Source organism: Pezoporus occidentalis, unplaced genomic scaffold, assembly GCF_034315485.1.
Source record: "Pezoporus occidentalis ecotype Australia unplaced genomic scaffold, CSIRO_AGI_Poc_V1 ctg349, whole genome shotgun sequence".
Lineage (NCBI taxonomy): Eukaryota > Metazoa > Chordata > Aves > Psittaciformes > Psittacidae > Pezoporus > Pezoporus occidentalis.
In genome coordinates, this window is record NW_026915473.1 from 125,927 (window position 1) to 153,353 (window position 27,427).

General features: G+C 50.6%; 1 protein-coding gene across 13 annotated transcripts in view; it reads left to right on the plus strand.

Moving 5' to 3' along the window:
- The first annotated feature begins 609 nt into the window (after positions 1–609).
- EIF4G3 (eukaryotic translation initiation factor 4 gamma 3) overlaps positions 610–27,427 on the plus strand; it is a 150,500-nt gene continuing 123,682 nt past the window's right edge. For 11 of the 13 annotated variants that reach the window (XM_062630147.1, XM_062630148.1, XM_062630151.1 and 8 more), the window contains exon 1: positions 637–1,376. In XM_062630147.1, the coding sequence (XP_062486131.1) occupies positions 1,183–1,376 (194 nt within the window). In that variant the 5' untranslated portion in view covers positions 637–1,182. Of the gene's footprint in view, positions 1,377–27,427 lie in introns of all 13 variants that reach the window. The other 2 variants (XR_009966908.1, XM_062630156.1) reach the window with 2 other exon arrangements.

Sequence of the window (27,427 nt, forward strand, 5' to 3'; positions counted from 1 at the left end):
GTCAGGACAATGCGGCTGCTGCTCGAATCCGCTCTGAGGCCCCTTTTATCTCCCCGAGATGGTACAAACCGCCTTCACCTCGGCCGAGCTCAACCCGGCGGTGGTTGTGAGCGGTGTGAAGGGCTGGAGATGGTGGCGGTGGGGTGCCTGTCACCACAGCGCAGGCCCTGAGGGGCCTCCCTGCGCCATGTCCATTGCCAAGGTGGCTCCTTCACAGCGGACAGGGCCCTTGTGGGAGGCTATGGTGCTGTCCCTGCCAGCCGACCCGGGAGCCTGGCATGTGGCCGGGGGCCGCAGGGCTGGCAATGGGGCCGGGGATGAGGTTTCTGGGCAGTTTAGGGTCCCGGGCCGGCCGTGCAGCGGGCGCTCACACCTCCCAGCCGCCTCGCCTGGAGGCCGCTCCCTCAGAGCCGAGCGTTGCCGAAGTCTCTCCGGACCAAGCCGAAAGCGCCCGAAGCTGCGGCCTCGCCGCTGCCGAAAGGTTCCGAAGAGCCCCGAGCGCCTCCCGGCTGGGCGGGAATTCCTCATCCGAGTCGGTCCGAAGTTTCCCGAAATCCCTCACGCCCCCTGTCTCCGGAAAGAGCCGATATTTCCCGAGCGCTGGGGTCACGGGAGGTGCTGGGCCGAGAGGGGAGGGAGGGGAGAAGGCGGCGCGGTAGAACGCGTGCGCCCGCGAAGGTCTCCGGAAGAAGCCGAGGTTTCCCGAACGCCGCTCGCAAGCGAGCGGTTCCGGAAAGAGCCGAAGGTTGCCGAGCGCCGGTGGGCCGAGCGGCTCCGGAGCGGCCCGAAGGCGCCCGAGCGTCCGTCCTGCCGGACTGCTGGAGGCGGCCGCAGCGCCATGTTTGATGCTCCGCTACTTCAGTGAGGAAAATCCGCCGGCATCGCCCGAGAGCCGCCACCGCGAAGGGCTCCGCTGCCCCCGGGGAGGGGGACCGAGACCCCCCGCCGCCGGCGGCTCATGAGCAGCGCGGCCTGAGCCGCCTCCCCCCCTCCCCTCCCCGCCGGCCCCTCTCCCGTCCCCTCCCCGCGCCGAGCCCTCCGGGAGGCGCGTTGTCACGGAGACCGGCGCCGGTGCCGGCCCGCCGCGCTGCCCCGGCCGCCGTACCGGCCCCCGGCCCGCTCCCCGGCTCCCCCCCGGCCCCGGCCCCGCTCCCCGCCGGGGGGTGGTGGCTCCGCTTGGCGATGAGTTTACCGCAGAAGGCGGCTTTGAAACCCGGCGCGGCGGCGGCGGCGGGGACCGGCCCCGGGAGCGGGGCGGCGGCGGCAGCAGCGGCGGCGGCGGCGGGGCCGCCTCCCCCCCAGGCTCCCCCTCACCCGGCGGCGGCGCCGGCGCCTCACCCCAACATCAGGGCCTTGCCGCCCCAGCCGCCCCAGCAGTATCCTTTGCCCAGGGGGGAGAGGGAGGCGGGGGGCGACAGCCCCTTCCCCACAGCGAGCGGGGCCCGGGGTGGGGGGCTCGGGGCCGCGGGGGCCCCCTCAGCCCCGGGGTGTGTGTGTGTGTGGGGAGGGGGCGTCCCGCGGGGGGTGGCGGTTGGGCATTGCAGAGGGGGGGCTGCACCTGCTGGGGTGGTGCGGGAAAGGGGGTGTCTCACCCCCCCCCCTTTGCTCATGGGCTGCTTTGGGGGTTCACCCCCTTCCCCTGGGGAAGCAGGAGGTCCCTCAGCCCCCTTCCACACCCCCCCCCCCAGTCCGAGCAGCGGTGACCCCCAAGGGTAAACTTACACACCCCTCCTCAGTCGTACCTGCGGTGCTCTCAGGTAAGTGCTTTGGCTCTGTTGTTTTCCAGGCGGGTTTTCCCAGCCGGGGGCCGGTTTTCCTGGGATTCCTTTCTTTTATGGCCATTTTTGTTTTGTCCTCCTCGGCCGGTGCGGATGAGGCGCGGGCAGAGCGTTGTGCTTTGAGAGCGGCTTCACACGCGTGGTGGGGAAGGGAAGGGAAGGAAGGGTCCCGTGGCAAGAACCCCACCGCAGAACGGCCCCTGCTACAAAGAGAGGCCGGCGGCGGCGGCGAGTGTTTCTTAAAGGTCTTTGCTTCGCTGCTGCCACTAGGCCCCAAGTCAGGAGGGAAATACTGCAGGGATCAGCAGGAAAGTGGGGTGAGGTTTTGTTCCCGTCCCGCAGCATCCCCTGGCAAACTGGCTCTTCTCTTCCTGCCCCCCAAACTGGAGGTTTTAATGGTGGTGGTGGTGGGGGGGAAGCGTGAAGTGCAAACCACACTTGGGGGAAAATCTGCTCTTATCCAGGAATGGTGTGGCTGTGTCGGGGCCGGCAGCACCGAAGAGGGTGCTTCGCTGTTGGTCGGTGGCAGCAGCTTGGGTTTTAAGAGGTTGTTTTAGCTGCTGAGGGTTTTTCCAGCCGTGTGAGGATGCCTGTGCTCTTCAAGAACAGTGCTCCCCGTGTGCAAGCGTGTTCTTGCTCTCACTTTCATTTTTGAGGTGGGAAAACCAAGCCCTTCTCTAATCAGTTTAGGTCCATTGTTTTCCCGAGCTTCCGGCAAGAATCGGTCTTGCCATGACAACAAATGCGTTGCTTAAATCATGAGACTGTTGACGTTAGGGATTTGTTTGGGTCAAGTGAAAAGCCTCGCCAAGATTTCGGAGTGCCACGGAGGGACGCGCTCTCTGCCGGGTCCTCTTCTGGAATTCCAGGCTGTGCTTTAGGGGGGAAAGAATGAAGTGGGAAGGTGCTGTCATTGCAGAGTCAGCGGGGTGGTGGTGAGTAAAAGTGTTGCTCAGGGGAAATTTGCTCACTTTTGAGTGATGTGCCAAGTGTTACAGTGGGAATGCCGGCCAGTGAGCCTGTGCTCAGCTGACCTGCCCTGCAAGGTGCTGGTTTGTCTGGAAAGGATCTCTTTTAACAGGGAATGTGACACTTGGGTGCCTTGGCAGTTGCAGTGTGCCTGGCTCTAGGGTCAGGAGTGTGCTGGGCTTTCCAAAGCGCTTGATTTGAAGGAATCGGTAAAAACACTGTGGAGGGACTTGAATCCTTCCCCGTTGTGGTTGGGGGTGAGCTTGGTGGTGGTTTGTGAGAGTGGCTGTGCTGTTGTAGCTCAGACTGGTGGATGCCGTGGCTTTTGGTGGGTGTTGTCACAAGTCGCCTTGCACACGTAAGGGGTGAAGCTGGGGTTTACATCTGAGTGCAGCCTGAAAGTAAAAAAGCTTGGAAGGAGCAGGCGAGACCCCAAAGGAGCTGGAGGTGTTTGGGGACCCAGCTGGACACTCGGAGCAAGAGGTAGAGAGGAACGGAAGAGTACAGGGTAGATGTGAGGAATTGGCATTATAGGGGTGGGGAGGTTAAAATAATAAAGTCTGATATTTATTTCTAGCCATGCCTGTTTGGAAACACACTGTTTGACCCACAGTAAATTTACAACCCCCTGCTCTGTGCCTGTGCTGTGGACAAACCCCTCCATGTGTTCTTGGTGCCTTTTCGGTGTTGGGATGTCCTGGTGAGTTTGAGCCTCCGCTGCAACTCCTGTTGGCTTCCAGGTAGTAAACAAAAGCTGTTACCTCGCAGGAGCGAGCGTGGGGAGCAGAGTTCAGCTCTGATTTACTGGAGTGCAGAGGGTCATCCGAGTTCAGCCGTATTTTTAGCTCTCTTGGGTTTCTTTCTTTTTTTTTTTCCCTTTCTGTTTTGATCCGACTGTTGAGGCAGCAGCGTTCTCCTCCAGCAGACACAGGCAAGTCGCAGGTTGCTTGTGGCGACTCGGAGCGAGCAGAGCACTGCAAGGTCTCCTCTTCACAGCAGCACAAGGGTTTATTTGTTGATGTGAAGGATTACTGTATGTTAATAGGTAGGTTGAGGCTCGGAGTTGGGCTTCCATGTGGTGAACTTTGTGTCTTTGGGAACATGTGTGGGTTTAGTACTTCATACGTCGTGAAATGAAATGTTATCTGTGTAACTGAGGCAAAGAACTGTGTGAGAGGGACCTGTGCGGGAAAAGAGCATGTGCATTTGGGGAAAGGAAAAGAAAAATACAGGGGGAAGAAGGGATTTAAAAAATACATACATTTCTTGAAGGGAAGTGAAGCTGGAGAGTGATGGACATGGAGAACAGAAATGTTTTGATGGGAGTTTCATTGTGTTATGTGCTGAATAGGAAATTAATGGGAGCTGCTGTAAGACAAGACAGAGCTTTGAGAAAATTCCTCAACTCAGTGGCTTCAAGAAGGTAAATTCCCCTTGTAGAAGTAAGTTGGGATAATTCTGTGGCTGTGGGAGTGGTGAGTGTTCAGTTGAACCTGGTTTCAGGCAGGAATTGTGCTCAGAAGTTGTCAGTATAGATGCTGTGACCCTTGTCTGGGGGGGATGAGGAGGGTGTAACTGAAATGACCCACAGAGGGATCTCACCAACAATAAATCCCACCTGCCCACCTCTGCTTTGGCTTTCGGACACCTCTGAGGAAGAAGTTCCAGATGGAGTTGATTGTTCTGTAGTGAGATTTGTTCCATAAAAATGTCAAGGAAGGTCCCTCTGTATTCTTCACTTGGTGCTGCTTGTGACATGTGTGAAACCACGCCGTGTTTCTTTACTCTCCCTCACACTTTCACTTTAAAGGATTTGTGTGTTGCATTAAGCTCGCTCTTTACAAAGTCCCCACATTGGAAATGAATTCTCTGGGTTGGTATAATCAGGTCCCTGGTTTCCTCGCAGCCCTGGCCTGGATGTGGGCAAACATTGGGCTGTGAAGGACAAACTGGTGGACAGGGGTGAGCTCCATGTCTCCTGGCCCTGCAGGGTTAATTTAATGCTCGACCTGGGAGCCAAGTTGGAGCCATCATGGGCTCTGGGCTGGTGTCAGTAGGTTTTTGTTTCCTTTTCCAAACTTCCTTGTGTTTGGAGAGAGTTCAGCTTCCTGGCTGTTGATGGGCTCTGTGCAGGGACCAGTAAACTTGACCTTAATCTATCACTGTGGCTGTTTCAGTGTGGGATTGGGTATCTCTGGACATGCGTGTTTTTCTGGTTACTGCAGCGAGGTGATTGTGGCAGTTTCAGGGTGGGTTTTAACAGAAAGTCATTGAAAATCCTTCTTCCTCCAATTTAATTCCATTGCTGAGAAGCGGAGAGGAAGGGTCAGTGTTTGGAGGGGGGGTTCTATGTGAGGTGTATTGTTGCTGTGCATGGAACGTGGGGTTTGCTGATGTTGCCTCAGGACTTGAGTGTTGCCTTTAATTCTTCTGGGTTTGTTTTAGCTAACTGTGCTGTAGTCCCTTTCTGAAAGCAGTGTGCTGCTTCCTGCTCTGATGAGTGGCATCTTCCAGATGCAAGCAGCTTCCCAAAGCCTGGGATAACTGCAAGAGATACAGGATCACTTCTGGGAATGCAAGAGACTGTGTGTGAAGTCAGGATGAGTTTCTGGCCGCGCTTACCTGGTGTACGGGTGCAGGCCAGGTTGTGCTGTTGGAGCAGGCATGTGTTGATGATCTTCTGGTTAAATTAAGACTGTTGAGGAGGATTTGGGTGCGTGGGGTTTTCTGTCTTCTCTTAGTAGAGCAAAGAGTTGAGCTGGAGGGGAAGCGGCTAAGGATTTCTCCAAGGAGAGCATCTTCAGCACGCACTAAAGGATGAGGGTCTCTGGGTTGCTGTGGTACCCCCAGTGCCATCTTCCCTCCCTGCTTACTTCCATTGCAAGTGCCTCTTTCTGGAGCGTGTGATGCACCATGTCTGCTGCCTGGAGTTTAGCTGGTGGTGGGTTTGAAGATGAAGACCTAGGGGTCAGGAAGCTGCTTGAGCATTAAAGTCAGGTTGAAGAGCACGCTGGTGGCTTTTGTGTGAAGCGCTGGGCCCCCGTGCGCCTCAGGTGGATCTGCTCCGTCTTCTGGGCAGCTTTTGACATTGAACTGGAGCTAAAACGAGGGCATGGTTGGAAGTCCTCTTCCAGATGCCAGTGGCAGCTGCTCGCCAGGAAGGGTGTTTGGAGCCTTCTGGTCAAGAAAGGGAAGGAGTGGCGAGAGGTGGGCAGGAAGGGAGGAGCGGGGCTGAGATCAGAGGTGTTCTTGCTCTCTGCTTTTCTGAGTTCAGGAGTGAGCCTTCTGAAAGCACGGCTGGCCGAAGGGGAGGAAGAGCAGCGGTGTTGCCTGAGAAGTGTTTCCATTTGGGACTGTCTGAAGCTTTGGAGATTGTACAACTTGGGAGGGAATGCAGCAGGAGGGAAGCTTTGAAAACATGGAGGCTTTCCCTGTGGTAGCAGCTCTTCTGCAGGGGAGGAACAGGACCGGGTTTGTGAGGGTATTGCCAAAAAATTAAGTGCTTTTAGACCTCTCTGCCATCTCCCCTGTTGATGTTCCCCAGCCTTGGCACATCTTAGCGTTCTCTCCAGCAGAAATAGCTTTAACTTATTTAATGACAAAAGCTAATCATTTTATAGCGCAGATATGTCACTTTACCGGCTTTGGGAGACTTGGAGAGAATGATTCTTCCAGCAGTGTGATTTCATACAGCTGATTTTCCCCTCACCGGCGGACATGATTGTGTGGGTTCTCTGGCAGAAGCCTGCAGGAGAAGGTTACTTCAGCCATTTCAATATATACGTATTTAATGTGCAGTGCTGATTTTGGAACCCAGTCTGTGTTTTTAGCTATGCTAAGAAGTCGGTGAGAGAGTAATAGGAGACTTGGAACAGATAACTTCCCTCTCAGATGTTGGGATGTAGCAGGATTTTCAGCTCTGTGTGTGGGTTTCTCCGTCACCTGAGGGCTGAAAGGCTTTTCCATGTTCTTAGCAAACACTGGGATGTGTGGAGCTGGTGCATTTCCTCTGTTTTTGTTTCACAGTAAGTTAGTGAAGCGCTCTCTTCAGCGGTCGTAAGTAACCTGTATTTTCTTTCTCTCCCTAAGCCAGCAGTTTCAGGGCTGGTTAAGTGTCAAGTTCAGTTGTGTGTAAATCCGCTGATATGATTAGAGTTGCTGGAATTTTTACTCTGGGGAATTCCAGATGGGCAGTAGCGCTGTTGTTCAGGCGTTCTTCAGGAGGAAACTTCATCTGTGTCTGCTGGCAAAGGCTCTTCTGGAATGAGTGGGGAACAGCAAAGCAGTGTTTGTTACGGGGCATGGAGATGTGGGTGCAAGAGCTGTGCACCCTGGGGTCTGGAGGAGCTAGGGGAACTCATTCCTCTTTCTTTGTTCTAAGGGAACAGTTGCTGTGACTTCTCATAGCGCTGCGTTTTACACTGGGTGGCAATTTGAAGAGCTTCTCCTTTCCTTTCCAAACTCCACTTGGTTTTGCCTCCCAGATAGGAGACGATGATGTGGAACAGCTGGAAGAAGAAAATAGAATGTGTTCTTAAAAAAGGAAAGGATCAAAGGGAGAGAGCAAAATGAGCTTTTAGGCTAGTGAAATTTTCTGGTACATGTTATTCTTATGTTTTATTATATACGTTTGGAAGGTGTCCCAGAACACACGCTTCCTTCTCGTAGTAGGTGATGGCACGCTGTTGCTGATGGGACTTGAGTCAAATTGCTGCTGGGCACGTAACTGGGTTAATGGGACAGCGTTTTTCCTTCTTTCCTGAAAGGAAAACAATGTACTGTGTATTCGGATTGTACCTAAGAATTGTTTGTACCTTTATGTGCTGTGCAGTCATATGAGGGGGAGAGGAAAGGCCAAGTTTCCCCACACCAAGATTGTATCAGGTTTAAAGCAATTCTGCTACCACAAATAATACGTTTCTCTTGTGTGTCCTTTATCTGGTTGAGAGTGAAACTATTTCTAGAGCCTGAAATATACCTGGAAAAAAGGCAGAGTGGCTTCTATAATGTGCATCTTGAAAGGAAGCATATCCAGTCCTCGACTGATGCCTGTAGCCTTCTCCAAAGCTGTCAGTGAAGGGTTGAAATGGGTCAGGACTTGTCGAGATGCGTGGAGCAGCTGCTCTTTCCAAGTGGTTGAGCTCAGCAGGAATGAGACTCTTGTGCTCTGCATGGGAATAACTCAGTCAAAGTCACAAACACAAACCCCATCCCTGCTCTCACCCTGTCACCGGGGGAATGGGCTGCCCATGGTACGGCCTCAGGGTGGTGGGCAACGAAATCATGCTGCCAGGCTTTGAGTTTGCTCTTGATGCTGTGAAAACACCGAGCCAGGAAGAGTTAATGCAGTTAAAGATCTTAAATAACACAGATTGTCCTGGGTTTGGAAAGCTTTTGGGAGGTGGAAGCTAATAAACATTGCATCAATTCTCTCTTTTGGGTTGGGATGGTGATTGTGTGTTTCAGTGTGATGTGAGGGTGACTGTGTGGAGTTACTGAATTAATAGGAGTAGTCAGATTTAAATGTCGGCCCTGCTGGTGGCATTTGGAAATCCATTTGAACTAAAGCTATGGCTGCGATAATGGTGGTCTGAAAAAGAGATTTCCCTCTTTTATGCCTTATTAAGAAGTCGTAGAAGTCACTGGGCCTTGAAACCAGCATTTTTCTGGGCTTATTTTGCTCAGCAGTGGCAGAAGTCTTCAGTCTTTTCAGACTAAGCCAGAGACTCTTCCTACAGGTATCAAAGGGAAAGATTTTTTTAGTGATACTACTTGCAGCTTTGTTTTTTGAGTCAGCCACTGTCTTTGAAAGGCTCCCAGCATCCCGAGGAAAGGCCTTCTCTGTAGGAAATGTGCATTTCCACTCTGCAGGGAGATTTGTCCTTCTGTCCTTGGGCTGCCAGGAGATTTTCGGCAGATCTGTTGAGTCTGATGTGAAATTCAGAATGGAATCTGGTCTGAAGTCTTGAATTCGTGTTTGCGGTGATGAAGATGCTGTAGGCTTGACACTGGACACTTTATTTTGCAGCGTGCAGCTGACGAATTGGATGGGCTCAATAACTATGGTACATCTGAAAAGGAAGCTGGCAGGGTGCTATAGCGGAGGGTATGTAACCTGTACTGCTCATTGAGGGCAAGTCAAGAAATCAAAATGCATTTAAGGCATCTTTGTTGTGACTTGTAAGGTGAAGTTCATGGTGCATCTCGCACACTGGAGCGCGCTGGGAAGGGGGTTTCAGCAGTTGTGATTCATGCCCAGCTTCAGCATGGAAATGCTCTTGTGGATGTACTTGAGCCATTGAGACATCTTTGAGCTCAGCTTGGGGTAGAATGCAAAGTTTGTGTGGCCCTTTCTCTCCACTGCTTACACATGTACGAATGCTGGTTACTGGACAGGCTCTCTTTGAATAGTTCATTTTTATGGGCTCTGTGTTTTGTATTGGAGGTTTGTGAAGTAATTCAGCTGTCAACCTGTCTGACTTGGGTTTTCTGTTTTCCTTCAGCATTATTGTGTTTTACAGTGTATTTCAAAGTGCTTTTATGGCTGTCTCTTCAAAAGAAACCAGATCTAATTTTTGTGGATATGCAAATATAGCAAAGTGTGATTTTTGATGAGCTGAAGCTGTTCAGCTTAATTGTATTGATCACATTCCAAACCACTTTATAAATTGAAACAAAAGTTCATCTGCACAATAAACTGTGTTTAAATAACTGGTGCTGAGCTTGTGCACTAAGTTGAAATTGGAATATTCCTATTCCCCCCTCCCAAAACTTAGGTTTCTATTGCAGTGTCTGTGCAGCAGTACCTGGTGTTGCCGGCATGCACCCAACCAATTGTTGCTGCCCTTGGCACAGTCCCCTCGCTGCTCGCTGAAGCCAAAGCTCACTTTATCCACTCAGGCTGACATTAAGATCATTAAATAAATGAATGAATTGTCCTGTCACCAAATTCCCTACCTGGCAGCTGAAGAACATGTGAGTTTTATAGCCTGGACCTGTTTCCAGAATGGCTTGTTGAATGGCCTGGATGTCAGTAGTGGGGACAGTCGGCAGAGAGCTTTCTAGTGAGATGTGAGTGCTTTGCTGAGAGTTATGGTGTGGAGTGGTTCAAAAGCCTGAATGACCAGACAGCTGATCATCCCAGAGGAGCATTAATTAACCTGTGGAGGGTGTGTAGAAAGAACCTGGAGCACAGCAATAAAACAAGAGAGCAGGAGAGCACCGAGGAGGGTGGAGAGCTGCTTCTCCGTTGGCAGTGCAGGTCAGCCTTGCTGTTTGGAAGGAGTTTGTCAGGGGAAGAACGCAGCCAAGCTGGGACGTGTTGAAAGCAGCGATAACTCTTGGTCTCCATCAGGGAGTTTGCGGTCTTGCTGGTTGAGCTAAAAGGTCACTCAGGGTTTGAAAGCTCTTGGAGAAGTCTGCTGAACTTCCACCTCCAGGAGGAGAAGGTTGAAAATACTTCCTCAAAAGAGGAGAGTTCACTCATCAGGCTTGGACTGATTTTCCTTGTGGTCTAGCTCTGTCCTTGGGTTTATGATGTTGCTGTTAAGGTGGTGGTTTTGCTTAGTAACGAGGGACGTAAAAGATCTCGGGCATCAGCGCTTGCAGCGCATGGGTCAGAAATGTCTCTGAATTGCAAAGGAAAAAGAGGAAGTGTATTGGGGCCAGCCTGTTGGTGGCCTGGAGAACTGTGTATCTGCAGGCTGCTTGTGCTGCAGCTCCCGGTAGCGTCAGGGGTGCCCTGCAACAGGAATGTAAAATATGTGACGTAGTTCATTCCTGTTCTGAAGTGTAGCAAAATGTCAGCATTCGAGACTGTATCAAGTGCTCTCAAACTGGAGCAAATCCTTTTCTTGGTCTTCTGTTTTGCCTCTTCCCCATACGTTTGTGTTTGTCTTCATGATAGTTTGATAAAAGGCTGTAAACCAGCACTTGTAAAACAGGCAACAACCTGCCCTTGAACACTGCCAGGGATGGGGCAGCCACAGCTTCTCTGGGCACCCTGTGCCAGCGCCTCAGCACCTTCCCAGGGAAGAGCTTCTGCCTAAGAGCTCATCTCAGTCTCCCCTCTGGCAGGTTAAAGCCATTCCCCTTGGCCTGTCCCTACAGGCCCTTGTCCCAAAGCCCCTCTCCAGGTTTCCTGCAGCCCCTTCAGGCACTGGAGCTGCTCTCAGGTCTCCCCTTCAGGAGCCTTCTCTTCTCCAGGCTGCCCCAGCCCAGCTCTCTCAGCCTGGCTCCAGAGCAGAGCTGCTCCAGCCCTCGCAGCATCTCCATGGCCTCCTCTGGCCTCGCTCCAGCAGCTCCACGTCCCTCTTGTGCTGCTGCCCCAGAGCTGGATCAGGGCTGCAGGGGGGGGTCTCCCCAGAGTGCAGCAGAGGGGCAGGATCCCCTCCCTGAGCTGCTGCTCACGCTCTAGGGGTGCAGCCCAGCACATGGTGGGGGTTCTGGGCTCAAGTGCTCACTGAAGCTGGATCGTGGGGAGCTTCTCCTCAACCCGTGTAGGGCATCTCCATCTTCCTGCCTCACACCTACGGGCTCATTCAGCTGTGTAGCATTGCTTCAGAGGCCACTTTGCACTGTAAAGAGAGAGATGAGTGCTTGGAAGTCTTCCTAGTTGGCCACGTGCAGCAGATTCAGCTTTCCCTCTGTGTTCTACATCTGTGCTTGTGGCCTGAATTCAACAGGCAGGGCTAACAGAATTCAACCCAGGATTTCTCTTAAGTGAAGGACACTGAGACGCATTTACTGCTCATCTTCAGACTCTACTGGGATAAATATATTGTTTATTACTTTCTCTTGAAGCACCCTGTAGAGGTGTGTGTAAGGATGCGATCGAGAGTCCTTAGGAGGAAAAATAGAATGTGTGGAGGATTGGACCAAGGAGACACTGAGCTCCCATCCAGCCTGTATTCTTCATAGCAGCCTTCCAGTATCTGAAGGGGGGCTATAGGGATGCTGGGGAGGGACTCTTCATTAGGGACTGTAGTGATAGGACAAGGGGTAACAGGTTAAAACTTAAACAGGGGAAATTTAGGTTGGATGTAAGGAAGAAGTTCTTTACTGTAAGGGTGGTGAGGCACTGGAATGGGTTTCCCAGGGAAGCTGTGAATGCTCCATCCCTGGTGGTGTTCAAGGCCAGGTTCGGTGAAGCCTTGGGTGACATGGTTTAATGGGAGGTGTCCCTGCCCATGGCAGGGGGATTGGAACTGGATGATCTTAAGGTCCTTTCCAACCCGAACTGCTCTATGATTCTTTAAGTATGGTTTTGTGCAGCAGTGTAAGGTGCATTGCATTGTCTTCCCAAGCTGCCTGCTTCCTCAGGCTTTCTCTTTGTATGACGCAGGATTTTAGCTTGGATAAAGTCATGAGCTCTGCATGTGGCAAGAGCATACTTAGGATTTCATTTCATTTCGATAAACCGCTGAAATAAAGGTTATGGACGAGGGAGAATCACGAGGCGTTACAGGACTGGGAGTCAAGATGAGCATCAACACTCTTGAGAAGCAAACTGCTGGAATTTATCGCTCAGCAGAGGGCAGGACCATGGGTCTGGGTGACAGCGTTGCTGTCCCTGTGATGCTTCCTGACAGATTGACCAGCAGAGCATCACGTTTTCCCATGAAGTCACAGCATGAAGTACTAAAGACACGGTAGGGAATGTGGCAGGGTGGATGAGATGGTAAAGTACTGGGCTGTTTGATATTCCTGCTTGTCATACAGAGAGAAAGCCTGCCTTGGAAATACATGGTCAGTGCTGGAGGGTCCTGATCCTCCTATAGAGGAGAGGTGTGTGTGGGTTGTAGCTCTGTAGTAACTTATTTGCGGGGTTAAGGTACAGAGGTTGAGGTAAGTTGATGGCATGCATGGGAAGATGAAAAGAATAAGCTGCCTTTTAGGACATTACAGCCATTTAGACTCTTGGGTGATTATCACCACCACCAGGCCTGCAGTACTTGTGTCTGTATCAGGAACTTTGTTTTCCAGATACAGGTAATTGCTGGTGGTAAAGGGAAGCTGGAGACACGAGGTTTGACTTTCTGGATGCAGTCTGAGGGAAGGTGGACTGTAACCCCCACAGGGAGTTTGTTCCAGGCTGTAGCTGAATAAAGGCTGAATAGAAGCTTGGTTACTTATCTCTGTGATGAGACAGATTCCTCCTGGTTTACTCTCTTCCGTGTGTTGTTTTAGTTGTGTCATCTGTCCCTCTGTGCTTTGTCTGTTCAGACTTCAATGTTCTTAACTGGTTTTGTGTTTGCAGGATATAGTCAGTGTGGAAATGACTGTGTGTGTGTTAAGTAACTGTTCTGAAGGAATAAAACCCCAAAGCCACAAAGCAAACAACCCCAATCTTCTCTTGGCGAGGCTTTAGAAATGGAGAGATTGCTGTGCTGGTAGGGTCAGTGCCCAGCTCAACACCTCACACCCAGACCCCAATGCCTGTTTATTGGGTTGCCTGGAAGCAAACAGTGGTGAAGCAGGTCAGTGCCACTCGGTGAGCACGCAGGCAGCCTTCACCAGGCCAGAAACTGCTCTTTCAGCCACTGATCAGGGGACAGAAGTGTGTAAATTTGGGGCTGTTTGTTGTCTTTGAAGTGGGATTCAGTTTGTGAGTTTTGAGTGTGGTGGTGTGAGTTGTCTTAAGCTCAGTATTTGAAATACAGAGGATTTGACAATAACCCCACCAGCAGTTGTGTTGCAGAATGTGAAGGGTAGAAGGTGTTCATGGCTGTAGCTCTGCTCTCTTCTTGACTTTATTAAATACTTTAATAATAAATTAATTATTAATTTGTTATTACTTTACAATACTTTAATTAAATTTTACAATAATTAAATACTTTAATAATACTTTATTAAAACTACTATTTTTTCTGCCAGACTAGGTGTTCACAGGCATCTGATGCAGCCAGAGGCCTGGAGGACAGCTGAGGAGCCATACCTATTACTTCTGGACTATACCAGAAGCCAAAGTAACTGCAGAAAGGAGTGGGCTGGTGCGTGTCACTGAGCTATGGCCAAGATCAAAACCTGGTTCTCCCGTGGCATCTCCTCCCAGTTGCTCCTAGTGATCCCTGTGGAGCTGGCTGGCTTGCAGCCTTGCTTTGTGTGTTCTCACAGCGTTTAACAAGCCATTTGCTTAGTCCTGATCTTGGGTAGCTGCTATTCAGGAGCCCTACTGCTGTCACTTATTTTCCCCCTTCAAAAAGCGATGATGGAGAACAGCAATTGTCATACGTTCGGCTCAGCCATTGCCATGTGTCAGGTTTGCCTGTATCACCGCGGCTCTTCCTCAGCCACTGCTTGGGACTGTTGTGGGTGTGATGTTTCTTCTTGAGTGCTTATATCCTATAGAGATTCCTTCATTCCCTCCCCTTTCCATCTTCCTTTCCTGAACAGTGTAGTTCATTCTCTCTGAAGTCTCCTCCGTGTTCGGTGGGAGTGATGATTCCAGCCTGGCTTTTGAGGCCAGGTTGAACACAGGGGCTTGGAGCAAGCTGCTATAGTGGAAGGTGTTCCTGTCCATGGCAGGGGGTTGGGACTGCATGAGCTTTAAGGTCCCTTCAACCCAAACCACTCTGTTATTCTATGTCCACCTGGGATGAGCAGCTTCCCTCTTCCTTGGTGATGTTTGCAGTGAGTTCGCTCTGTGGCCTTGCTTGATAAAGTGACCCAGGAATTTTTCCCTTCTCCTAACCCTTCCATTCACTTCCACCTTTAAATGTTTTAAACAAGGCTCTCGGGGTGGGTTTTGAAGTGACACACACAGGGGGGGTGTGGTTGGCTCTGAGCACCCTGGTTATCAGCTGGGGCAGAAACTGCAGCAAGCAGCAGCTGGAGCCGCTTTTTGGCAGCGTCTTTGCATTCGTCCTCTCTGGAGGGGGGTTTGCAGCGTGCATTCACCTCCAGTGCATGTGCTGGGGGTTAGGAGTCAGCATTCCATTGCCCTGCTGGCTGTTCCTTACCTAAATATGTATTCTAACACTTACCAGCTGCTTGGTAGCCAGAGGCTGGTCTAAAAGAGCTTCTGTCGAGTAAAGCAGTGTTAAGGTATCTCTCTCTTTAAGGTAATGGATGTTTTTTCCCTTCTGTTGTAGTTAAACGCAGAAATAAATGCAGTTAAAAGTATCCAAAGGACTTTTTTCTTGTTGCACTGCGCTGAGAAAAGCCTTGGTTAAGATGCTTTCTTCCCTCTGAGCTTGGTTTGCTTTTAGATGCTAAAGGGCATTTTGAGACCGTGTTTTACCTTCAGTTTATGTGATGTTTGTATGAAACAGACCAAAAAAAAATCCGGTGCTTTGCCAAATATTTTTGGAGAGAACAAGCTTTGTGGATAATCATTTTCATGTTTTACCTGCTCCTCAGTGTGTTAAGGCTTTACCCTGAAAACAGCCTTTGAGAGATGAGCCTTCAAGTAGTCACTTGTGGCAGGTTGATTAAGAAATATACTCGACGTTAGATTTAATCAAGATTTGAATAATGGAGTTAGAATTGACTGTCACTCCTCTGGTCTGGTTATTTTTAGATCGGGATCACTATGTGCCACTCCCCGGGTCGTCTATACCATTGCTCTGAAGGCAGCCTGCTCCAAGTGCTGTTTGACAGAGTGGGTTTTCTCCAGTTCTGTACTTGCCGCTTCATCGCTTAACACATCCTTTCTGAAACGTGCCAAAACTTGGCATTCCAGAGCAAAGGAATTCCAGGGTTGCTACCCAAAATACAGCTCAGATGGAACAGGATCACAGAGTGGTTTGGGTTGAAGGGGCCTTAAAGCTCATCCAGCTCCAACCTCTGCCACCTTCCACTAGAGCAGGTTGCTCCAAGGGTCTGTGTCCAGCCTGGCCTTGAACAGTGGCCAGGGATGGGGCAGCCACAGCTTCTCTGGGCAATGTACAGATAGATATATAGATATACACATGCATCGTGGTGCTGTGGGTGGTGGGACTTCAGCTCCTTCCCTATTCAAGAAACGTTTGGTGAAACACTAAATATTTCATCCCCTTTTAGCTCTGGGAGGAAAAAGGCAGAGGTAGGAAATACCTTCAGGATGTGGGTAAGATGGGCCTAAGCAGGCATTTAGCTATTGCAGGGTTGGAAAGTCTGTGCTCATAGTGGAGTATTGCAGTCCAGGACTGTGCTGCTGTCCTCACAGCATGGGAATCGTGCTGGCCAGATGCTTACCCAAGCTCCCTGAACTTCAGCATTCTACTTGGGCACTGCCCCTGCTCCATCCGTATCCTGGTGTGAGGTCCTGAGCCTTTTACGCACAGCGGCTCCAGACGGGTGCCTCAGGGGGAATGGTGTTTGTGAGGAGGGAGCCCTCAGCTCTCACTGCAAGCCATCGCCTGCCTCTCCCCAAGGATGTGTGTTGTGACTGCTGTTGGCTGCAGTTTCCTCTTGCCTAAAGGTGAGAACTAAACTGTTTCTTTGCGGTAGCTTCCTACTGTCAGCTCAGGAAAACAGTAAGTTTTGTCTGGATTAAAGCCTAAAGAGTAGTTATGGACCAGGAGGGGTTTGTGGAACCTCCTGGTCACTGCTTTTCAGGAGAAGCCTGACTGCAGAGGGGTCCAGTGGAGGAAAGTGGGGTTTGTTTGCATGGGAGGTGAGTGAGTCTGGATTATTTGAAAGGAGCTTCCGCCTTTGTTGGCCTGCCCTGGCTGCAGAGATTTGCTGCATTCCACTTCAGAATGGGGAAATTGCAGCAAAATATTCTTGCCAACGATGGAAAGAGATTGCCTCCAAGTAGAAATGAGCCATACACGTGCTGGGCAAGTGCTCCACGATGTCAGCTTGGTTGTGCCTGATAATAACATCAACTTCTCCTTGGAAACCCTTGGTGGCAGCGTGGGCAGAAGAAGGCTGAAGCTCGTGTGAAGTTCATCTCATGGTGCCTTCAAGCAAGTAGCTGTTTAACTGCAGGGTGGAGTTGGGACTTCCTTGTGTGTTATTCCCAGGCAGGGCTTGTCTTTGCTACGTCAGGATGGCCGCTCACAGGTTTTGGTTTTGGTTTCTGGGCTCTTGTGCAGCGTAACCACAGTGTGGGAGCGGGTGCTGTGTGAAACTGCCCTTGAGAGGGAACCCACAGGAGAGGCCTCACACACCGCATGTGAGGTTAAGAAGAAGGTAGGATCTGAGAGCTGGCCATCACTTCCCTCTTCTTGGGAACAGCAAGGTTCTTGTGGTCATTTTACATGATCCAGGGAACAGGATGGTGCTTGAAGATCATCCCAATCTCGGAACTGACTCAGGCAGCTGCAGAACGGGACTGATGTGAAACCAGTGAACTGATGGCAGTCTCCATACTGAAAGCGTGCCTCGTCCCCTCTGCAGTTTACAGCTCAGTGAAAACACAGGACATAAACCCAGGAAGCCTTCACCCACTGTGCTTTGAAGGGGCTCGTTCTGTTGATGTGTTTTCAGTCGTGTTGCTTGTCCCTTAAAGCCTTTTACACGCTTGGGTGTTGAGGTTGTGGTGTTTGCACTGGAAGCAGCAGAGAGGCCAGCAGTGAGGCTTAGATCTACCTGCTCTATGGCAGCTGCACTTGGAGCTTGTTTACTGGCCTTAAAGCACTTAGTGAGGGTCTTTGTCTGCCTTTCCTTAGGCCTTAATTTTTTTCCCACATGAATATTGAGGTATAAGCAGCATCATGTAGCACTTGGGTATGTTGTGCTTGATTATGGGAGAATGTGTGCCTTTCTTATGTCTTCACTTATTTTATTAACTAACTTCTATCATAGAGTGTTTGATTCCTGAATGCTGGTGTTTCAGAAGTGCATCTCCAACGTGTTATTGGGAGTGCACAAAGCAGAATTAAGCAGAACAAGTATTTCCATCTCTATTTACCTGCCGAATGTACTTTCACACAGGTGTTATTGACGTCCTCGTGTCTCCGGTGGTGACACCAAAGTTTTGGAGTAAAAACTTTCTGTTTGAGTTGCTGCTCAATGCATGCTGCACTCAGGAACAGAGATAAATCAGCTGTACCCTGCTATGATTTGTTCTTACTCATCAGCGCAGCAGCCTTTGACTTGCACTTAAGAAGGTGGAAGAGAATTTCCCATCTGTATTTATAGTCCCAGAGTTACAAATGGAAGCCCGAGGCATTGCCAGTCAGAAATAAGTGTTTCATGGACTGTGTTTCTTTTTCTCCTCTATTTCCATGGTTCTTCAGACCTCGGTTTCAAGCTCATGGATGGTACAAGCAGATGCTTGAGTTCCAGGCGCACAAAGAATCACCTGTATTTATGCCGATTAACTTTCTTTAGCTGCTCTTTCTGGTTGTTTTGGCTCTTTCTCCCCTTTGAGGGTGTTTTGGTAATGGGACAGTTGGATCTGAGAGCACGTAGCATTAAAAACACAGGAAACTGAAGACATGGTGCAAGAAGATGCTGTCAAATCCCCTTCTGCAGCAGTGCAGCTACTTTGCTGTTTGCAGTGGATGGGGGTTGTGGTTTTGGTTCCTCTTCCCCCCTCCACGTGGCCATTCCCCACCTGTGAAGAAACAAAGGAGGCAAAAACTCCTCCTGCTGTTGAGGAGGGGAGAGCAGCAGGCGCGAGTGTGTGTGTGCAGTGGCTCTTTGTGCTGGGAGCTGGATGTGGGGTGCATAGGGGCTGTGTGCAGGGTCCGTCAGGGTGGATTCTCCCTCTGGTGGCGTTTGGGATGCCTGAGGAACAGGGACTTTTTGCACAGCACAGCTGGCTGTTTTTAATGAGAGCTTCCACCATTTTCCAGCAGGCACCAGATGAGCACTTCTAAAACGATCTTTATCTTAATGGTCAAGAAGGGGAGCCCTTTCTGTATTGAAAACCCAAAAGGAAGCAGCACCCTGTGCGAACGGGGGCTTTGTGCATGCGTCTGTAATGGGCTATCAATCAAACTTAATTAAAACTGTGGTTAGGCAGAGTCTTATCCCTTTTAGTGCAGCTACGACACAGGGGAAGGAGTTTCTATCTTTGTAAAGTGCTCTTGTGGAAGTTATTGCTGTGATTGCAGTTAAGAAGCCTGTGGTTTTAAGGCAAATAAATGAGCTTGCGTCTCTTTATAAAGACATCTCTTGCCCCTTGGCCAACTCCAAAAATAGATGTGGAGTCCCCGAAAGTGAAGGGCTTAAACGCAGCAGTGTTGGTTAGTTTGGTGGTGCAAAAAGAGTTTGTGTTTCGTGTGGTTGTCCAAAGTCTCCTGCTGTGGCAGGAGAGCAGAGCCTGCACGCTCGGGTCTGCTTTGATACAGTCCAGGCATCTTGCATGCAGGAGCGCCTCTGCCATAGCAGCTTCATTTGGCGGTGGCTGGGCTGTCCTCTTGCATCCCATGGTTAGAAGGATGAACGTTAAAAGGAGTGGGAATAGGCACCTTGTTTTCTCTCACTGAAGTGTTCCTGTGTTTGCTTACGTGCAAGGTTTGCTGCAGGGACCTCTTTGCACTGGTCCTGCCAGCATCAGAACCTCGGCTCTGCACTGGTCAAGACTTCAGAAGCAGGGAGGGTTCAAACTACCCTCTTTGCTTGTAGGCTCCAGCATTCAGCGGGTGTCCAGGGCAGGAGAGGAACCAGCCTAGACATGTGTGTTCATTGCTTTACACAGCAGAGTCTGCTCCTTCACAAGAAGGTATGCGATGGCCACGTCTTAAACCACATGCGAGTGCACTCCTGGTGCTTGTGGCTGCATGCCCGAGGCAAGGAGCTTGTGTGTGCCCCTGTTTCAACATCAGGGAGCAGAAATACTGCCCAGCAAGGTCAGTCCCTTTGAGACAGGGCTCACCTTCATTGCTCTGCATCTCAAACTGATGGTCGTGTGTGGCCGTGGTAAATAGCACACCAGTATCAACCGTGACACCCTCCTTTGACCTCTTGTAGGTGTTCTGGTCAGTGACTGAGCTCTGCTGAGGTTTTATGGTAACACTGAGGAAATGAGGAAGGAAGTGTTGGTTTTGTTTGGTGAAATCAGTGTTAAGCTTATTTTCTCTGGGGCTGTGAAGGGCTCGTGGGCTTTGTTGCACACTGGGTAATTATGCTGAAACGAGGAGCAGGTCTCTTGATGTAAAGGACCCGGAGAAGGAGCACAAACATTTCCTCAGTACCAGGAGTGGAACAATAGCTCATTGTTGGGAGGAAGGGATTGCAGAAAAGCAAGCAGACTTTTAGACATAGGGGGTTTATTTGCTATAGCTTAGTATTTATATTGCACTTGGAGGCTCTTTGGGAACGGGATGTCCAGTCCCTGGAGTGCGTATCCCTTGGTCGGGAAGGTTGGGCGCGAGCAGAGCGTGTCCTTTCAGTGGGTGTTTGTTAGCAGACAATGCCTGGGTGATGGGCTGCTCTGTGCTCATGCGAGTCTCCTCTCCCTGCCTCGCAGCTTGGCAGCTGAGGAGACGTCCCCTAAAGAGACAGGACTCTTCTTCCTCCCACCCTCACTTTCTTTCTGCTATATATCGGGCTGTTGAATAGGCTTGCATTGAGCAGAAAGACAAAGAAGTCTTTCAGGCTCTAGCTTTGGCCACAGCCAGTGTGCTGTGGGCTTTTGTTAATACTTTGAGTCCCCCCTTTCTCTTTCAGCAGCCCTCACTCTCATTGTTAATACAGGAGCAGCACTGATATTTCTGAATTCACTTTGTTTGCCCCGTTCACAGGAAGGAGCTGCAGAAAGCAGCACGTTGCCTTTTGCGGGCTCTGCTGAGGATTTTCTCCCCTGCCTTTAGCAGGGAAAAGCGGATCCTGTAAACAGATCCTGGCAAATCCTTGTGTGAGCGGGACGTGGCTGCACAGCGTTGACGCCGGTGCAGGCTAAATGGGTTGTTCCAGTGCTTGGGAATACTAAGTGGCTTTTCCCCCGCCCCGCTTGGATTAGCCTCCGTGTTGTCCTGTTTAATTTAGTTATGGCATTAGCCAGCTAAAGATGTACGCTCTTATGAAGGCAGCTGTTTCTGCTGAGCGGCAGTGTGGAGTTGGAGAGCATCGATCAACAGTTGTAAACTCCTCCAGCATCACCCTAAACTGGCTTCGTCTTGGAGGGGTTGTGCGAGGGGGTTTCCCCCTACCAGCAGGTAGAGAGGATGGCAGGCAAAGCTCCTTTCCCGATTCCGCATTGGGAAATCTGGGAGCTACTGGGAGGTGCTTTCTAATCGTTGTGAAACATCAGGTGGGAATTAATTCCTGGAAATAAAGCGTTAGGAGGCAGCTCATGGGGAGCGCTGGTGCATGGCAGGCATGCAAAAAGAAATGTAAATGCTGCCAGGAGGAAAAAGGGAGGTGGGATGATTGTTTCTTATCGTGAAGCACAGGCCAAAATCAAATGTCCTGTTGGGTTGAAACGAGGACCAGGATGGGTTTGATTGTGCAAATGAGATGGTGTCAGCACCACTGCTGCAGTTGAGAGATGACCACAAACTGCCCTGGGTTTTGGAGCACTTCAGTGCACCTTTTATCCCTAGAAATAGTTGGGTTTTTGGTACTCTAAACCACTTTTTAACAGCATGTGAAGTGGTGTTGCCTTCAACCAGTGTCTCAACTGCAGTGTGAGTTGTGGAGTAGAGCAGCAGTGAGGCTGTATGTCTGCACCTTTTAAAGGATAACGTGACATTCCATAGTGAATATGTGACAAGCAGGGAGAAAAATGTCCTCCAGACCCATGGAGGGGCTTGAGCAAGTAGCAGGAGAAGCACTTGTCATGAGAGCACAACTTCTTCTCTTCCCCTAATGGAGGATGACTTAAACTTTTTAATAGATGGCTGCTGAGCACACAGTTTCCAGCTGGAGAAAGCTGCCCTGGACACGACTGTTCATCACTCCCCCCCGAGCCATCCTGTGCCTCGCAGTTGGGAAGAGCGATTGCCTGAGGCTCCCAATGAGAAACTGCCCACATATGGGAATGTCTGGGCTTTTTGTAAGGACTTGAAGGCTTTAAGATCCATAGTCTCTTCATAAATTAAACCAACTTCAGATAGATACAGGACTGTGAGGATGCAGAGGAGGAGAATCTGCCTAGGTCGGCATTTCATTGCCACCTCTCCAGTGCTGTCTGATCACTGCCTACTCCATCATTGGGAGGATGGGTTTTTCAGTGATGCTTTCCTATGGCTTTTTTGTAGCATTTTCTAAATCACCACATACCTACACATGCAAAATAGGAATTGCTGCTTCTCCTCTTGTCTCCTACCTCCTGGCACTGCCCCACTGTAGGGGACAAAAGGAGTTTTGAAGTACTTTGAAGCCACTCAGTTAAACCTGGATCTGGGGAGGAAGCTCTCCATCATCTCTGGTTCAGGCTTCCTTTACTCTGGAGCTATAGAAGCTTAATATGGCATTCATTACTCAGAAGGGGTTACTTTAGCCAGGGAGAACTTCACAACTGGTCCGCCACAAGATGCAAACAGTCCTCATGCCTTGGGAAGTGGTGTCTTCATTCTGTTGCTCTCCTCACCAGAGGGTCTGCTTCTAGTCTTGGGGTGCTTTTTTAGCTGTGTATGTGAATGCCTGGGGTAGAATCGCTGGTGTGGCAGCGCAGCCCAATAGAGGGAGTCTGAACTTTACATAAAGCCTTGTCCGAATTCCTTCCAATTTCCTGTACAAAGAGATGAGCCTTGCACGTGTCTAGAAGGCTAATAAAGACAGGCTCCTGCACATCAAAAGGGAAATGAATCTGAAGGCCCAGGGGCCTTCGCTTCACTTAAAAAGTACAGAATGTGGCTGTGAGACGACACTCAGATTGTCCTTTCTACTCAGTTCTGCTTAAATTCGTGCCCAGGCTTTCCCAGCAAAGCAAAATGAGGTGTTGTCTTCAGGTCTGCAGTGAGTGAAGCTGTGTAGCTGCCCCCCCCGCCTTTGGTGGTAGAGGTTTGGACCTTGGGATTGCACCAAACGTGCTGGATTTGGCACATGTAGCCCTAATGGAAGCAAGGTAGGGTCTTTGAATCCCCTCTCTTCAAACCAGTGATGCTGCAGTATCACTTGTTCCAAGATTCCACCCCATCCCTTCATGGCGGCCGCTGAGGTGCAGGGTTCCTGAGCGTGGTTTCCTTTCTGCGGAGGGGGGATCTGCCATTGTCCTGTACAAGCCTGTCTGGAAGGTCTGTTGGGATACAGATCTTGGGTTGGAAAGCCCTGGCCTATGACCTTGGGTGCCCTTTTTACTGCTCCTCTTTTCCTGTCTTTGATGTCTGAGTGATTTGTGGTGATCTCCACAGCCGTGTGCTGTGCTCAGGCAGAAGTGGCTGTGCTGCCGGACCCAATGCGCTGGTGCTGGGCCCCAGCTCTGGTTAGTGTTGAATAAAGAGAGGTTTTCTCATGCCTGACCATTGGCCTGGGCTTCTCCTGTTGGCTGATTGATTATTGGGAGTGTGGAGCTGGGAAGCAGCTCTGGGATGGCTGGAGGGGACTGATGGAGTCAAGTGGATGAGAAGCTCAGCACAACCCGGCTTCAGTGACCGCTTGAGCCCAGAATCCCCCCCTGTGTGCTGGGCTGCACCCCCAGAGCGTGAGCAGCAGCTCAGGGAGGGGATCCTGCCCCTCTGCTCTGCTCTGGGGAGACCCCCCCTGCAGCCCTGATCCAGCTCTGGGGCAGCAGCACAAGAGGGACGTGGAGCAAGGCCAGAGGAGGCCATGGAGATGCTGCGAGGGCTGGAGCAGCTCTGCTCTGGAGCCAGGCTGAGAGAGCTGGGCTGGGGCAGCCTGGAGAAGAGAAGGCTCCTGAAGGGGAGACCTGAGAGCAGCTCCAGTGCCTGAAGGGGCTGCAGGAAACCTGGAGAGGGGCTTGGGACAAGGGATGTAGGGACAGGCCAAGGGGAATGGCTTTAACCTGCCAGAGGGGAGACTGAGATGAGCTCTTAGGCAGAAGCTCTTCCCTGTGAGGGTGCTGAGGTGCTGGCACAGGGTGCCCAGAGAAGCTGTGGCTGCCCCATCCCTGGCAGTGTTCAAGGTCAGGTTGGACACAGGGGCTTGGAGCAAGCTGCTCTAGTGGAAGGGGTCCCTGCCCGTGGCAGGGGTTGGAACTGGATGAGCTTTAAGGTCCCTTCAAACCAAACCACTGTGATTCTATGAAGTTACAAGGTTGTGTGGTGTCTGAACCTTCTGTAACAGGGACAGTTCCATCAAACAAGGGAAGGGACAATCCTTGCTTTAGCTCTTTAACCCTTTCCTACTCCAAATGTATAGCATCCAGTTGCACACACGTTCGTACTGGCTGAGGTGAACTGAGCAGAGTCCTATGAGCGCCTCTGAGCAGGAGAATCTGGAGCATTAAATGTGTGTGTTTGACTTCTGTGGCGATAAGAACAGCCTGCAGCTGCTAAAGCTGGGTCAATAGTTTCCTTCCTATCTGGGCTGACGCTGGAGAGAGCCTTTCTGTTTCCCTGACAGGGCTGGAGTGCAGAATGCGGGAGATGAGTCAGAGGAGGACAGGATGAGCCAGGATGAGCCACTGCCTGTGTTGTGCTGGGGGTTGTGCTAATAGCAGCCGGATTTACACCCAACTGCTGGGGGAGCCTGGTGGGTGTTCAGATGCTTGAAGGAATTTGATCAATTCTCCTTTTTTTAGGTGCCTGCATCCTCCTCTTTGATTTCCCCTCAATCTCTGTGTTTTAGGAAATCAGCTTGTTTTTTTCACATCCTCTTCCTAATTCTCATAGTACCGCTCTTTGTGCAGACTTCTGTTTAGGGTGTCTGTACCCTGGAAGTCAGTTGATGTTGTTGGTATTGGGATGGTTTTTTTCCCCTTTGGAAAGTTGAGCCTGCTTGGATATAAGCACATGGAGATTTAGTGTGTAGGGTACAGATGGGTTGGCATAGCCCCATGCCAAAATCAGTGCAGGGAGTGGGGTAGGGCACCAAAGTTCAGGTGCTTGAGGAGTACCTTGCACTGCTGTTGACTCCTTTTCTAGGTAGCTGCTGGATTCCTAAAGCTTTCTGGGGAGAAGAGAACCCAAAATTTCTTTTCTGTCTTCCCAAACATTGTAAATGGCCATTTATCCTCCAGGATCATCCACGTCTCTCCAAAGAAAGAACAAGTGGCTGTTCCTGCTCAAAGGAGCCATTGAAGAGCATGAATCCTGGGAGCTGCCGCAGGCTGTGTTGTGAACCAGTTAATTCAGTGACCGGGGAGGCCCCAGGGCCATGAGAGGAGAGCAGGGTCTGGGGCAGAGAGCTCCTGAACTCTGCCCCACGGCCTGGCCTGGATGAACAGAGTCATCGGTAGTGCCCTCCTTGTTATTCACCATGTGAAGCATGGAGGCACCAGGCTGAGACCCAAATCACCCTCACAGGAAAGAACTTGTGCCAAAGAGCTCATCTCCATCTCCCCTCTGGCAGGTTAAAGCCATTCCCCTTGGCCTGTCCCTACAGGCCCTTGTCCAAAGCCCCTCTCCAGGTTTCCTGTAGCCCCTTTAGGTCCTGGAAGAGCAGTAAGGCATTGCAATGCTCCCTGTGGTTGCACCCAAATCCATGTGTATGCTTCACCCATAGAGGCTGAGCAATGTTAGTAATCGTTTGGCTTCAGCATTGCTTAAGGCAGGATGTGAAGGCTGACCCAGGGATGCTCTACTCCAATATGGGGACTGGAGAGGGCTGGATGAAGCAGAGGCTTTGCAGTAGGGATCAACCCAGCCTGTGTTGCACAGTTCACGATGGAGAAGGAGAAAGGGCAGTAGCTGAAGTTTAAATGGAACAAATGGAGCTGCTCGCTCAGTTTGTGCTTTAGACCTCATGGTTCTTGCTGTGGCAGTTTTAGGAAGTTAAGAAACGCTTTGTTCCTCCTGCTTTGTGTCCAGGGGGTTATGAGGAGACGTGCTGCATCTCAGCTGTGCTTGCACATGAACACAGAATAAGGCTGAAGGATGTTGTCGGTCACTGTGTGTCAGGAGCTGCCTTGAAATAGAGGAGACGTCCTCCAGTCCTGCGCCGAAGCTCCAGGTGAGACCTCTGGGGTCAGACACGGACACACACAGTAACAGAGCTGCTGATCCTCAGCCTGTTGGGAGCTCCAGAGATGTCATGAAACACAAACCCTGGTCTGGAGTCAGTGCTCTTCCTGATGCCCCGGGAATTAGTGAGAGACCCAATGGCAGTAAAAACATGCAGGAGCATTTCTGTTGATGCCTCCTTAAAACGTAACAGATGAGGTAAATGCCAGGTAAAGTAACAGGAAATTAAACCCCATGACATTAGAAATTGTCACCCTGACTCCATTCCTCACTTCACCAGCTCTTGATTTACAGGAATGTATGAGGAGGGAGCCCCATGGGGTGTGTTTTGGCTGGGAGGAGGCTTTCCTCATGTGGAGAGTTTTTTTCCCTTGGAAGCTGCAATAACTGTTGAAGCTTGGTTATACCAGACCCTTCAGCAAGTGAGAGAAGTCCTAAAGGATTTTCCTTTCTCAGGGCTGTTTCCTGCGCTGTAACAGGGAATTTATTCTCTAGTAAAAAAGAGGAAAATAACTTCCTGTCATTGGTTCATCCACAGATTGCCTTGGGGATTTATAAGAACAAACAGGGACAGGCCAAGGGGAATGGCTTTAACCTGCCAGAGGGGAGGCTGAGATGAGCTCTTAGGCAGAAGCCCTTCCCTGTGAGGGTGCTGAGGCGCTGGCACAGGGTGCCCAGAGAAGCTGTGGCTGCCCCATCCCTGGCAGTGTTCAAGGCCAGGTTGGACACAGGGGCTTGGAGCAAGCTGCTCTAGTGGAAGGGGTCCCTGCCCGTGGCAGGGGTTGGAGCTGGGTGAGCTTTAAGGTCCCTTCTAACACAAACCAGGCTGGGATTCTGTGATACATCAGCCAGTTTTTATACCTGTTGTCTTTACCTGAGGCGCTATGGTAGCAGCTCACCTGACCTGTGACACTGGCCTTAAAGCAGTGACATGATGTAGCTCTGGTACTGCAGGAGAGCAAGCAGCATTGTGGGCTCACTGGAGGGGATAACTCCTCCACCCACCTAGCTGAGTAACCACTTTTGCTTGGAAAACAGCCTTCTCTGTTCTTTTTCTATGCATGGATCCTCACTTTTCCTGGCAAAGGGGGTTTGGTTTCTTATTTTAATAGAAGACCTTGTACCTGTTCACCTCGATGTGTCTCAGCACGTTTGGTGTAAGTCGACTCAAATGTGTCCATTTCAGTAACAAGAAAAAAACCCTTCATAGGTAGACAAGGCCAAGTACTTCAGGCTATGGCAGGTTTGGTTAAATGAATTGGAATTCAACATCTGGAGATCTTGTTGGGGATTTCCAGTTGGGTTTCCCCTTCAAGAGTGCTGTTGGTTGCGATCAGTATTCGGTAAAGATTAATAGTGGGTGATATGAATGGATATCAAAGGGAAGATGACTGATGGAATAGCTGACCTTGCAGAAAACTTTCTCTCTGTAATCTGCTCTTAAAAGGCATCCTGCTTAATACTTCACTTACCTGGAGAAGCACGTTGGCCAGCAGTCTCTGAGCAGTGCTCAAGAAACCTTACCCAGCTCCACAGGTAGTGTGTGTGCCTTAAAAGCATTTGGACATGGACATAATTAAATAGATACTGATATCATGTGTGGTTTTATTATAAATTATTCTGTAATTACCTATAATATCAGATAATTGAGCCACATAGAATCCTAGAATGGTTTGGGTTGGAAAGGACCTTAAGATCATCCAGCTCCAACCCTTGCCACAGGCAGGGACCCCTTCCACTAGAGCAGCTTGCTCCAAGCCCCTGTGTCCAACCTGG